The following is a 13,906-nucleotide window of genomic DNA, read 5'->3' as shown; positions in this document are numbered from 1 at the left end:
TCCCATTTAATATTTTTCGTAGAGCCCATATAATGTCTTAAGTAAAGTTGGTCCAAAATGTTTATTTCAAACTAAACGCATCGACCTGTAGACCAACCAATAAGAGTACTGCATACATTATACGTAGGTACCTACCTACTAGGTACATACAAGCGTTGATTAAACGATGGGGGAGGGGCGCTCCCCACCCGTAAGCTGTGTTTTATTTAGAAAAGAATACTTAGTAAAAAAAAAATCATAATAAATTTTAAATTATTTATGTAGTATATAATATTTGCCCCCCCCCCATTATCTCGAGCTGGATCCGCCACTAGACACATATGGAGTTTTGATTATGAAAATTAAAAATAATAGAAATAATAACTACATTTTCAACTCATAATAATACGATTGTATATCAACCATCTTACAAACATAATAGATAGTTAAAAAAATGATCTATTAAATTTAATATTATATAGTTAGATATATAATTTAAGTAGGTAGGTGGTCAAATCAAAACACATATTGTTTATTATTATTTTTACTAACATAGATGTTGTCATTATACATAGATAAAATAAATAATCTAAGATTTTTCGTGTAAAAACTTAAAAATGTACTTATACTTGACGATCACGTCCACGTCTCAACGACCAAATGTCTTCTGAGTATATAATATGTATTATGTACTCGCCCAGAAACGTCTGTTCAACGTCGTTACTCTAGATGTTTCTCGAATTATTTTCATGTAAATATCAGATATGATCCGTAGTTCAGTAGTTGAATGAAATATATTTTCAATGAATATTTAATCTATTAGGCTTTCAAAGGACTATCACAGTTTGATGCTGTCAGTTTTGCATAGACCAAAAATAATTGGTATATCTATGTATAGTATAACTAAGTGTCTAGCACTCGCCACTCAGTACCCTTTACGCATTGTCTCAGCACTTGGCTCGCCGTAAGTTTCATAAAAACTTCAAAAGCTTATGCTTATAAGTTATAAAATTATACTAATGAACTAATGCTTATATTTTTTATAACGACTGTGCTAATGATTATGCTTAGGCTTTAGGATAATGTTATCATTTATGTTAAACGACAAATGCTAATCGCCAATATTCGTTTCATCACACGATTAAGTTATTAATGATAGTAGGTAGGTAATAATTTCAATGGATAATTCAATTTTTTTTTTATATTTATTAAATTGTGTAAATATTTCTACAAACATTTTTCATATGTTTATCCGATATCGCAGAGTGAATTCATTATTGAATTAAATATTGATATTTTTTTATGTTTTATGATCGAATTAGATTGCAATCATTGTCTTATTCAATTTATTTCACTTTAATTGAATTTATTAATTTTTTTAACCAAACCTAATCTAAAATGAATTTACCTACGGGTGTTCCAAATCTCTTCTCATTTTTTATCATATAAATAAGTTTGTTTTAAAGTTTAGAAGTATTAGAAATACGTATTCCGTATACAGGTATACTGCGTTGAAAATAATTATGAACTAAAAATAAGTAGGTAAGTTTTATTTACAATTGAAAAAAATAATATTTTTTTATCTTAAATTATACAAAATTTAATACCTATCTATTTATACGAAAATTCGTACGATCGATAATGAACAACAAAATAACGTAAAGATATAATATTGAGATAACAAAAAGTGTGATTAGTAATTAAGATGGTCTGACAGCTTGAAACGAAATTATCTTTCGATTTAGTATGTAATACCACCTTAGATAGGTGGGTAGCCGGTAGGACGTAGGTAACAAGGTAAGAAAATGCATTTTGCGGTATCTATCATTCACTATTCGATATTCATTAATCAAAATATTTTAACATTGGTAAAATGAACAAAAAAAAATCGGAATACGGTTCCAAACCTTTGATATATTTGTGTGACTGTGACAGTAGATATACAAATAAATTACTACTATAATATAGGCAACTTTGTAGCGATAACTAACAAAAAATATTACCTAAGTTATGTTAAAACATTTAACATCACACGCATAATATTTACAAACTACACTAATTTTTAAGTGTTATAAATCGAAAGCTAGAATGACCAATCGATTCTAATTACACCATCATTCTCATTTCTCAGCGTAAAAAAGTACATCCATTTCTATTTGGAAAATGCGTGGGCGCTAAATTATATTTATATCTACTTATCTACCAATTCTACCACGGTATTGGACTATTTTGGTAACACTACTGAACTCGGTATACATTTATTATCAAAAATAACAAAGTATTGATTTGAAATTTGATGGGTGGGCATATGACTACTGTCTACTTATGTGTGTGGCCTGTGTGGGTGTCAGGCGTCAGCGTCAGGTGATGTCACTTTTGACTATATAAACTTGTTACTTGATACTTGATAGTTATAACTTGGAATTCTATGGTTCAACTATTGAGATAATAATATCTTACTATATCTCAGTTTATACTTCATAGTGTGTACTGTGTAATGGCAATTATGTTTTATAATTTTATATTGTAATTTTCTAACTTAAAATTTGACTACTTGAGTTACCATTATTATTATAGTAATTAATATTAACTGAATAGCATTAAATTTTGAGTTTAAATAAAAAAATATTATATTACAGTATATATTAAGCTTCAAACAATTTTTGAAATTGCATTTATTATTATATTCATTTTACTGACAAATTAAAAAAGTTTTTCAAGTATTTAATTAAAAATGTGTTCTTTATCAAATAAAATATGGAAAATTACCATATGTAATTGGGAATTAAGCCGAATAAGAAACGTTTCTATGATCAGACGGCTATGTACAGCTGCAGTTACAAATTCTAAACAAGATGATGATAAATCATTAACTAAGGAGAAAGCTCACACATTAGTAATGAAACTGACAAATGAAGAGAGAGATAATTTGGCTTGGTGCTTAAATCATTATGAATCAGAAGAGACCAAAGCAGAATATCGAGGTTTAGTACCTATCAAGTTTTGGACTTTTTGCATGAGTTCTTTATTCATTTACCTACTTCAACTTCTATTCTTTTATAATTTCTATCTACATACCTATTTTGAAGATGTGATTAGACTTAAAAATCTTTCATCATGCATAGATTTATTAACTTTATATCAATAGGTCAATTGGCTGGGTTCAGATGGCGTTCAAAGTTTGGACGTCCCAGTAAAGTACCTGAATTAGGAGATGTTGATCCAACAGGCTCTTACTGCCCATTGCCAGAAGAATGGTTATTAAAAAAATATGGTATTTATCTATTTAGTATTTATAATAAATATGCTGTACAATATTAAATTATTTGCTGCAAATTCATTATTTTAATACCAATTTTTTTTTTCTAAATACTATTTTTTTCTTACAATGGATAGAAGAAACTAACAGTAAGATAACTATTAATATTTACTAGCTATTAAAATTATACTTATTAAAAAAAATAAAAATAAAAAATTAATGTAATTATTATATTTATAATTTAATTTTGTTTAATATTTTATTTAAATTAGCGGAGACTGTACCAGAACCAACTCGAGCCCAACTATTTAGAGGTATGTAATACTTATTTTTTTTTTTTTTTAATTAAAATAAATTTTGGTTGTATATATAGGTCATTAGTAGTACTTAATTTTTTAACTTAAACTTTTTTTTTTTTTAATTCCATTATTTAGTTTGCTTTTTAAATACTTATTTAAAATTAATGTTATTTGATTATTTTTTTTCTACAGTGGGATTGCAAAATGCTATTCCTTTCATTATGTTTGGATTTTTGGACAACTCAGTGATGTTAATATGTGTATGAAAACAATTAAATAGTATTTTAGTTTAATAGTTTTACTACTATTATGTATGTGTGTATGACTATAGATGTTTTTTAGGGTGAATCAATTGAAAGAACAGTTGGTGCTGTAATTACAATATCGACAATGGCTGCTGCTGCAATTGGTAATACTTTTTCTGATATACTTGGAATTGGCTCTTCATATTATGTGGAACAGTTGGTAATCAAACTTGGTTTAAAACCTCCTAATCTAACACCTATTCAATTGGATATGAAGTGTAGTAGACGAGCTGCTAATTTAGTAAGGTTAAAAATATATAAAACCAAAAGTATTAACTGAGGAGTACATTTTTTATTTAAATAAAAATCAGTAAAAATTATTTAAAAAAATGTTTTAACATTATTTTCTATTTAAAAATTATATTACCGAGAAAATAATAAAAAAAACTTAAATCATTTTAAACATTTATTTTTATTTGAGATTGATAAGTGTATACCTAAATATCATTTTTATTTAAAATAAGATGTTTTATTTTTTAATATTCAGTTATACTTTGGTTGTAGTATTATTATTTACCTACTTCATTGTTTTAAGTCTTTGTATTAACTCATATTATTATTAGGGAAGGACACTTGGAGTTACTCTAGGTTGCTTTTTGGGAATGTTTCCATTACTATTAAAAAAAGATGAAGAATCTAAGGATGAAGAGTCTGAGGTGGAAGAAGATGGAAAATAAAAAAATATTAGAATAAAAATTATTTATTTTCACAATTTATAAATAAGTTTCATTCTGACTGATTCCTTTAAAGTTTAAATGATTATTATAAAGGAATACAATAATATTCAGTATAATCATTAACAATAATTATATTCTTGGATATATTCTTTTATCTGAGTGTTAAGAATTAATTTAATTTTAGTGTCTATTCAATCTTAATGTACTGCCTTTTTTAAAACTTCTAAATTGTAATGTCTGTAACATAAATATCTATTTTGATGTTGTTTTTTAAATACTATATTTTATATCTAGTCAATTAATAGTTATTTATTATTTGTAGTTAATACTACTTAATAATTGTTATTAATTTTATAACTGTATTCTGTGTTTACTGTTTATTTATTAATATTTAAATTATTATACAATGTTTAAAAAAAATTAAATATACATTTCTTCAATGAATATAATTTTATTGAATACTATAATATGTTTGAATTAACATATTTATGTATAATAAAAACAAGAATAAAAATGTTCTTTAATAAATATAATAACAGTTTAATAAATAAAACAATACAATTTATTTATACAATAACATAATTCAAATTATTTTTATGGTAACATAATTCTAGAGCTAAAACATTTTTAGAAAAGAGCTAATAAGTATTACTTAACAGAAAGGTGAGAAGTCTGAACAAAATTTATCAATAAATTTATACACGAAGAGTGGTAAAGGTTTAACATATATTCAGTAGAATCTGTACTGCAATTGCATTTGCATAAGTAACATGGTATGGAATCCTTAATGGAATCTAAAACCTAATTTTTTAAATAATTAAAATTTATTTTATGTTCATATACAAATTATTAAATTTACCTCTGTATTGTTAGTTGATTTACAGGTAGAGTTATTGAAATATGTTTCCAACCTTTTCAATACATCATTTAATCTATCTTCTAATGATGGACAATAACAGTTTTTAAGTATTCGTTGACATATTTGACTTATTAAATTTAATTCTAAAACATTTAAATTAAATTAATATATAGTTTTTCAAGTAATATTAAATTTATTTATCCATACGTGTTAAGTAATTAATTCCTTTATCATGATTTATAACTTCCATCAGTACTTTCTCATCAGATATGTTAGAAAATGTAATAAAACCTTCTTGCAAAAATTCCAAACATTTATTTATGCATTGCACCTATAAAAATAAATAAATGAAAAAAAATGTTTGTATAGTCAAAAATTAATAAACTTTATAATAACTGACTGATTAAAGTAAATATATAATTTTTATGTTTATTCTATAAACAAAAGTTATGAAAAATACATACTTGAACATTTTTCCAATCTATTTCAATATCAAGTTTATTGCTTAAAACTTCTTCGACACATAAGAAATCTCCAAATTCATCATCGTAAACATCATTTTGAATATTCTCATCAATATTTTCCGCAGGATTTATTTCCAAAAGATCATTACAGTTATTTTTATTCATTACATTTTCAACATCATCAGTTTCAGCTGCCAAAGTCCGAAACACTTCATATTTATCAAGAATATTATCTTGGTTAGTTATTATATTTTGTTGATCTAACAAACTTGAAACAACATTTGTTGACGTATCATTTAACATTTCAGCAGTTTTTTCATGAATTTTAGTGTCTTCCTTAAAAGACAATGTATCAAAAGCTGATTGGAAATCTGTAAATTCTTGATTACTTTCACTGTCAGTGATTGTAAACTGAGCACATTGGAAATCTGAAAATTCATCATCAAATGCCTCAAAACTGTTATTGACAGGAGCAAAGTCTAAAGATTTCGGTTCAGGATTAGTAGATATTGGAGACATAAATTTAGACATTTGATTTTTTGGTTCTATAAATGTTACTGCTAACGGGTCATATTCTTCAGAAGAAATGATATTACAATTTGGCTGTTGAAAGTTTTTGGCATAAACATTTTGATGTTCATTATTGATTTTTGGCATAGAACTTGTCTTATTTGATAATTGTGGTTTATGTTCAATATTTGATTTCACTGTTGATACATTATGTTTTTTCTCGATAATTGTATAATTCAATTGTGGTATTATTGGTTTATGAATATGTTGCAACAATGACACATTAGACACTGAATATCCATTCTAAACAAACAATTTTTCATTTATCAACTAAATAGTTATTTTATAAATAAAAAATATTGGTATTAGATCAATTGCCACTTAAAGTATATTCAAAATGCAAGTTAGTATATTCAAAATGCAAGTTTAATAACTCTATCAAATATATTTTTTATTTCTTTTATTTATAATTGTTATTATTACAAATCATTTAAAATATTTCAGTTTTTCATGGATTATGGATAATTTTTTAACCTTCACTTAAGTTTAACTTTCAATAAGATTAAGTAATCTGTTATTAGATATTAATTATAAATAAAAACATAATGTTAATTCTTTTAATTATTGAACATGTTTTTAATTATTTGTATAATTAACTCAATGCCACTATTAACCATTTCTTAAATACATAAGTATTTAATTGAAACAAATTTCTTATTTTATTTTTCAACTAGAAATACTTCCATATTTTTAACATAAAAAATATCACAAGAAACATCCAAAACATCAAAATACATATATTATATAAATAATAATTGATAGAGGATCACTAACTGGTAGTATAATAAGTGTTTTTTAAAATCAAAATTGAATATTATTTTGACATTTGAATTTATATACTATAAATTACATGCCTGGTGCTCCTCATTGCATATTATGGGTGACAATTGTCCGCTACTGCTAAAAACCTATACTCTGTTCCAAATAAGATGACTTGCGTTTGCGCACGGTGGGTGTGGCTAACAGATCACACACAAACACTATGGTTAGGCAGTATGACACAACGACTGGTTTCACAACATGGACAGTGACAAGCAATCTACTCTAATGCGAACTGAACGTGATTCGGTCGTTTGCGCACAAGTCATCTTATTTGGAACAGGGTATATTGTGGTAATTTTTCTAGATTCACTAATAATACCTGAACCAGTGTAATCAAAGCCAGAATTATATAAAGTTCTTGTTGAGATAATGATCCTTCAACACCAACATTAGCCATGGACCATAATCCACCCAGTACATCAACGGGTAGACCACTAGTCATCAATAACTGTGAAACTAAATGCGTATCACATGTTCTATCACGTCTATCAGATTTCACATACTGCCATATCTGCTCATACAATGGGTGCACAAAACCAGATTTTGGTATCATCCATTTTGGCAAATTCTGAAACAAATAATCTCATCATTGAGAAAATATCATTGAAATTATCAAATTGTATGTGATATTGATTATAAATTAGTTGGACAATTTAATTATTTAACAATGATCACAAAATTAAAATTTTTTTTTAAGTAATTCTAATCTAAAGAGGATACCTCATCACTCTTTACAATTTCTAGTGTACGTCTTAAAAGTGAAAATCACTAATACACTCAGTAGCAGATTCCTACTTAGAAATTAATGTTTAGCTTTGTTAGTTTTAATATTGGAGTGAATTGAATTATCATCAAACTTTAGGTGAAAATTTCTGTGTTTGAATATAAGTTTTTTATATTACAATTACTAAGTAAACTATAGGTGTAAAATATTATAATTAATAAATGTTTACAAATTAAAATATTGTAAAAAAAATAAAATACAAACACAGATAATGTTCTTAACTTTGAGTTTTATGATAGGTCAATTTGTGTTAATATTAAAACTAATGTAGCTATGAAGCTAAACAAAAGCTTTCAATGTTAAGCACTTCTAACACAGAGACTACAAATTAAGTTAAGGTATCCTCTTATTTCTAATTGGTAATTATTATTAATAAATAATATTACCGAATACAATTGATGGTCTTTATTGACAACAAATGTGTCTTGAGAAATGATATTTTTAATCATAGAATCTGCATCAAAACTCTAAAAATAATAATGATATTAATGATTTTTATTTATTATATCTAAACATTAAAATGTTGGTGTCCTGAAATTACATATTATTTAATTGTTCTTTTTTTTATAATAAGATATCAACAGTTAAAAAAATTATAATATAAATTTGTATAAATTATTATAATAGGCATAATGATTAACAGTTAAACAGCGTAAAGACTTACTTTTTCATTTGAATTTTTCTTACTTGAAGAAGCAAAACTTTTGGCATCCTGTAATTTATCCATTCAGAAATATATTGTTCAATATGGAACAATACAAACTAACAATCAAGGCTTCAAAAAAATACAAATTATATTTTAAATATGACTGTGTAAGATTGTTTCAATCTTTCAATAATTTACAATGTTACTAGATTAGAAATTAGCTATTAAAATATTTAAATATTAAATATTAATTAGTAATAATAAATAATAGTAATATTACTAATATTTATTTTAAAGTGATAAATTTAATGATTACTTACATTGGTGATGGGAAATAATCTACAGTAGCTAGTAATCACGGTTTAAGATATGTTATCGCCTATCACTAATCAACGAGCATCTAACCGTTTGACACACTGTAAGGTATTCAATAAACACAAATACCTATTTTGATGTCACTTTAACGATCAATCTATTAAAATTGCAAGGACTACAATAATTTTTTTTTTTTGTGTTTAGTTTAATTTCTTAAAATTTAAATTAGGTACCAAAATTGGATTGTTGACAATTTTTATGCACATTTATATGCAAATTACACGTAGAATGAAAAATGTATTCATCACATAATTATTGTGCTATAGATATAGACTATAGTCTATAGGTATTTGACTGATATTAAGGAGCATAATTAAAATATCTTCAATCATTAGTTTTATTACCAACACTTAAATATTTTCTAAAGGAGAAAACTTATTCGAATTTGGCAATGTGGTGAACTTAAACGTCTTACACTATTTATATGATGTTGGTGTATTAAGTGGTCAAGTACATGCTAGCATGAAAAATAAATTATATGATCAAAATTTTTATACATCACAATTTGTTCTTTGTTTGATACTTAGGTTGAAATCCAAGAAAGAAGTGAGTTCTGAATACCTGTTGCCCATGTAATTTAGTTATATCTAAGTATTTATTGGTATACCGCCTTATCAAACGCTTTAAAAAAAGGCTATATAAATAACATCTAGATACTTAGGATCTAGGTGCAACAGCGTCTAATATTAACTTAAGGAAAACTAAATGATTTGTAATCAATAATTTATCATTTCTAAAATCATGTTGATCATCACTAGGGCTAGGAATCATTTGCAATAAAAAATTATAAAATATACATTAGATTTATTAAAATATACAAAAATATGGAATTAATATTTTATACACCAAAAAATATGAAATATACACTAAAAAAATTAAAATAAAATAAAATAAATAATACGTTTTAAAGTTAATAAAATAATATTCTAAACTACTCATGCTATTAAAACATATTATTCCGATCATAAGTAGGTACTGATGTTTTAAATTTTCAAAATTAAACGATATTCTATTAGACCTTAATATGTTCTTATATAGGTATTTTTTAAAAGCATCAATACATACTGTTATACACGATAAAAATGTCTAGTAATGAAATATACCATAAATTATACATTTATTTTTGAAAACAACTGGCCAATCATATATCGATAAATGCTAATTGAGATTTAATATAAATATTAAATAATGTCAACGTTATGTGACATCATAGTTACATTGAGAAAAATCATATACAAAATATAAATTCATTATATTGTAGGGCTTGGCAGTTTTTAATAATAGGAAAAGTAACAAGTAAAGCTGAATGATATAATATATAGTCGATTGGTAATAACGTGTCCTTCACACACAAAATTACAATATTGGTTGAATTTAATAAAATTAAATCTAGTACAGAATTCTTACGATTTTTTCTTGTATTGAATTTTTGAAGATTTAGATAAAAAAAATTTGCTAATGCATATTAGTTTTTAAATTTATATAATTAAGTAAGATAGAGACAATATTTTTCTCAACAACCGAGCAATGTACACCAGGAAGATTATAATCACTTAATAAAATAATTTTTAAATTACAACATGAAACTAATAAATTATTTACAGTATCGACAATATCTGAATGTATATATAAACATTAATATCGGAATGAAGTGGGATGTATACAGCGCCAATTAATAAGATTAATGGACACGATAAGAATACAAATTACTTTTGATTTAAAAGTAAAGTTTTGATGGCAATTAAAACGCCACCTCTTCTAAATGAAACATTAACGTTATTGCTGATGAGACTTTTTCTATCATAATTTATAATGATAAATTGTATAGTATGGAAATAAACCGAGTTCGTTGTCATTGATATTATAAGAAAATATGAATACGATAACTTCTATATGTTAAATCGTGGTCTATATTTACTTTATAGCATTTATTGGATGTGGTGTGTTATCAGAACTCCAACAAATATGTTAATTAGTCGGCTGAAATTTTAGAGATACATCCCGATCGCATTTATGATTTATTCATAATTTTAATACACAATATATTATAAACATCTACTGTTATTATATATTGTGCATGCCTAAATTTGGTATTTTGTTAATTAATATTAAGTGTTAAAATGCAGAAAGTTTTCTTACCACTTACATAATTGTATATTTTTATATAAAAAAATGTTTGTCATTTGGTTGAAAAGAATAATTGATTATTCTGTAAATTCTTTTTATTTTTTAAAAATATGACTCTAAGTAAAGAAAGTCTATTAATCTACATCACAAGTTATGTTTTTTGATATTACTATAAGGTAAAGTAATTTATTTTCCATTGGTAATATAATATATAATAATATACATAAAAGTTTTAGATCTCTACAAATAATGTTTTTGAGCTAAAACCAAATAATGAATATTGTTATTCATATATTTTAAATATTATGTATTTTATTTCATCTAATTTTGAGCTTAAATGTTTATAAAAAATTAAGTTTTTAATTTTTAATTTCAATATGAACTATATATGAGAAGTTTTATATTGAAAATTAAAGCCTTAGTAATAAAAATTGCACCATCTTATAAATTGTCAACTGTAAAACAATTTGCTAATAATTTTCGCAATTTTGACGAATTTGTACTTCAAATGCTAATGAAAATAAATTGTGTCGTGTATTTTAAATTTTTTTATGTATAATATACATATACGAACAACTTATTTCGAGGATTTTGAATTAATTTTTTAAGCCTTTTAATCAATCAAAAAAAAAAAAAAAAAACTATCGGCATAAATAGAATAAGAACTAAAAATCGAAATTTTCTCATGCTTTCAAATAACTTAAATAGAATAGTATTATTTAGAACATTTTTATTGTGTATAGAATTTGATGATGCATTAATAATTGGTGTGAACATTTTAATTTCTTATCTATAGTCATTCGTTATTTAATTACATAAAAATATCAAAATTGGTTTAAAGAGAAATAGTTATTTTACAGCTGAATAAATAAACAATTCTGTAAACATTTGAACTTCGAAGGTTCTGTAAAAAATTATTTTGATTTTTTGTTATAATTTTTATGTTTTAATATAGATTAAAAAATTATGAAGAATCTTGTACTAAACTTATAAATTAAATAGGTACACAAAAAGATGCTTTTCGAAATTTTACAAATTTTGTCAACATTTTAAATTTTACCTTTGATATAAAAATATCGCGACTTTAAATTTTCAGGTATTTTTATCCAGTGAATAATTATTTATCGATATTAGAAAATTTTAAAACATCTATAAATGGTTTATAAAAAATCAAAATATTTTGAAAATTATAGGTTTTATATTTAGAAATTGTTCATATAAATATATAACCTAACCTAATACTTATGATTATTTATTTTTGTGTTGCACTAAATAAATAAAATCGATTTTGTTGAAAACTGGATTTACATAAAAATTTTTGTTTTTCCTTATAATTTACTGTTTTTTTTTTTTTTTTTTTATTTATTATTATTATTTCAATTAAGTAAAAACTATGATCCTTTTTATCCAAAACAACCCTCAATATTGAAAACCAGAGCATTATTTTTTCGAAAGCTTATTATTGTGAACACATACACAAAAAAAACTTAAATATCGTAAAATCAAAAAAAAAAAATTATAAAAATGAACACACCCTATTATAACCTAAATACCTAAAATTACAAATAAAACCAAATTGTTTGTCAATTTCTTATATCTAAGTGTAGGTGCTTAATTCAAAAATGAATAACCCTAGAGACTCGAAATTTTCGCTTAATATTAATTATATTAGTATTTACTAGACACAATATTATAATTATCAACATTTTTTTATCCGTTTTAATGTAATTTTAATAGACATATGACATTTTTTTCTTATATTTAGGTTATTTTTTCGATTAATATTTTATAAAATTTTTGTTTGTAAGTAAAAAAGTTAATATAAGGTTTCTCGTTAAATTTTTGATGTATACTTACTATATAGGTACTTTAGTACTTAGAAACTTAGTAATTCTCTATTCACCAACCTGATATAGTCACAACGAAACCGAGTCGATGGAATACAAGATTGTTTTTATTAATTACAGTTACCTATTAAACCGTCGTTAAAAGTGTCAAATATTTTTATTATAATACGATTGTTTTAAAAATCATTCCGACGTGTATGTGTTAGAAAATTATAACACAGTAAAACCTGTCTTATACGGACCCTTGTTAAGACGGAATCCTGTTCTGAGCAGAAATTTATTATGGTCCCGGCAAATTTCTATAATTTTACATATTAGGATTAAACGCATTATAAAACGGAACCTACAGTCTAACGTAAAACGGAAAGCTTATTTTGGTCCCGTAAACCATATATTCCTTTAACAAACGGAAAAACATATAAAACGAATAAAAATATTTTTGATACCCACATTTATTTTATTATTAAACAATTATTAAGGTCGACAATATTAAATATTAATACGTGTCGATAGATAACTTGTCTTACATTTTATCTTGAATCTATATCATCAGTGCTCATTATTATCACACCGTATGGTCGTAGTTTTCCTGTCTTTCGTCTCGTCTTACTTGTTCTCACAATATCTTCAAAGATTTGTTTGAGTTCAAATGATTAAATGAAAGTTATAGAAGAAAGTTGTAAATTATTAAAGAAAAAACTGGACAAAACTTTACACGCATTTTGGAATTTTTAATTGTATTTTAATCTATTTACTTTATTTTATATATATTATATCATTAGATTAATACCTACTAAAAATTATGTTCTTCAAATTTTGGAATTGAAATTTATCATTATTATGTACCTAATTATTTATTAAAAATTAAAATTTATTGTAGTCTATGATATTTA

The 13,906-nt window shown here is 24.4% G+C and overlaps 2 protein-coding genes across 4 annotated transcripts; one reads left to right on the top strand and one right to left on the bottom strand.

The window, feature by feature from the left end:
- Positions 1-2,670: 2,670 nt before the first annotated feature.
- On the top strand, positions 2,671-4,586 carry LOC112602624 (transmembrane protein 65). 2 transcript variants are annotated; one of them, XM_025350798.1, is made up of 7 exons: positions 2,671-2,963; positions 3,128-3,253; positions 3,376-3,387; positions 3,511-3,552; positions 3,730-3,797; positions 3,880-4,083; positions 4,406-4,586. In XM_025350798.1, the coding sequence occupies exons 1-7, from the start codon at positions 2,714-2,716 to the stop codon at positions 4,517-4,519; spliced, it is 816 nt and encodes a 271-aa protein (XP_025206583.1). In that variant the 5' UTR covers positions 2,671-2,713; the 3' UTR covers positions 4,520-4,586. The 2 variants fall into 2 exon arrangements, with proteins under 2 accessions (XP_025206583.1, XP_025206584.1); XM_025350799.1 differs by lacking the exon at positions 3,376-3,387.
- A 516-nt stretch (positions 4,587-5,102) lies between these two features.
- On the bottom strand, positions 5,103-9,001 carry LOC112602549 (synergin gamma-like). 2 transcript variants are annotated; one of them, XM_025350678.1, is made up of 8 exons: positions 8,985-9,001; positions 8,683-8,793; positions 8,405-8,485; positions 7,554-7,802; positions 5,843-6,655; positions 5,586-5,709; positions 5,379-5,521; positions 5,103-5,320 (listed from the first exon to the last, which is right to left on the bottom strand). In XM_025350678.1, the coding sequence occupies exons 2-8, from the start codon at positions 8,743-8,745 to the stop codon at positions 5,168-5,170; spliced, it is 1,626 nt and encodes a 541-aa protein (XP_025206463.1). In that variant the 5' UTR covers positions 8,746-8,793; positions 8,985-9,001; the 3' UTR covers positions 5,103-5,167. The 2 variants fall into 2 exon arrangements, with proteins under 2 accessions (XP_025206463.1, XP_025206462.1); XM_025350677.1 differs by lacking the exon at positions 8,985-9,001 and having other exon boundaries at positions 8,683-8,883.
- Between the last annotated feature and the right edge of the window lie 4,905 nt (positions 9,002-13,906).

The sequence above is a fragment of the Melanaphis sacchari genome, unplaced genomic scaffold, assembly GCF_002803265.2.
Source record: "Melanaphis sacchari strain LSU unplaced genomic scaffold, SCAv2.0 Contig8_pilon_pilon, whole genome shotgun sequence".
In the NCBI taxonomy this organism is placed as follows: domain Eukaryota; kingdom Metazoa; phylum Arthropoda; class Insecta; order Hemiptera; family Aphididae; genus Melanaphis; species Melanaphis sacchari.
The sequence above is the reverse complement of the archived record's forward strand: the minus strand, read 5'-3'. Positions and strand labels throughout refer to the sequence as shown.

Excerpts from the sequence above, each read along its gene's own strand:
- LOC112602624 (XM_025350798.1), top strand. The coding sequence starts at position 2,714 with ATGTGTTCTTTATCAAATAAAATATGGAAAATTACCATATGTAATTGG. Across the intron at positions 3,553-3,729 it reads TCGAGCCCAACTATTTAGAG|TGGGATTGCAAAATGCTATT; the intron begins GTATGTAATACT and ends TTTTTTCTACAG. Across the intron at positions 4,084-4,405 it reads GTAGACGAGCTGCTAATTTA|GGAAGGACACTTGGAGTTAC; the intron begins GTAAGGTTAAAA and ends TATTATTATTAG.
- LOC112602549 (XM_025350678.1), bottom strand. The coding sequence starts at position 8,745 with ATGGATAAATTACAGGATGCCAAAAGTTTTGCTTCTTCAAGTAAGAAA. Across the intron at positions 8,486-8,682 it reads AGAAAAATTCAAATGAAAAA|AGTTTTGATGCAGATTCTAT; the intron begins GTAAGTCTTTAC and ends TATTATTTTTAG. Across the intron at positions 5,522-5,585 it reads AGGAATTAATTACTTAACAC|AATTAAATTTAATAAGTCAA; the intron begins GTATGGATAAAT and ends TAAATGTTTTAG.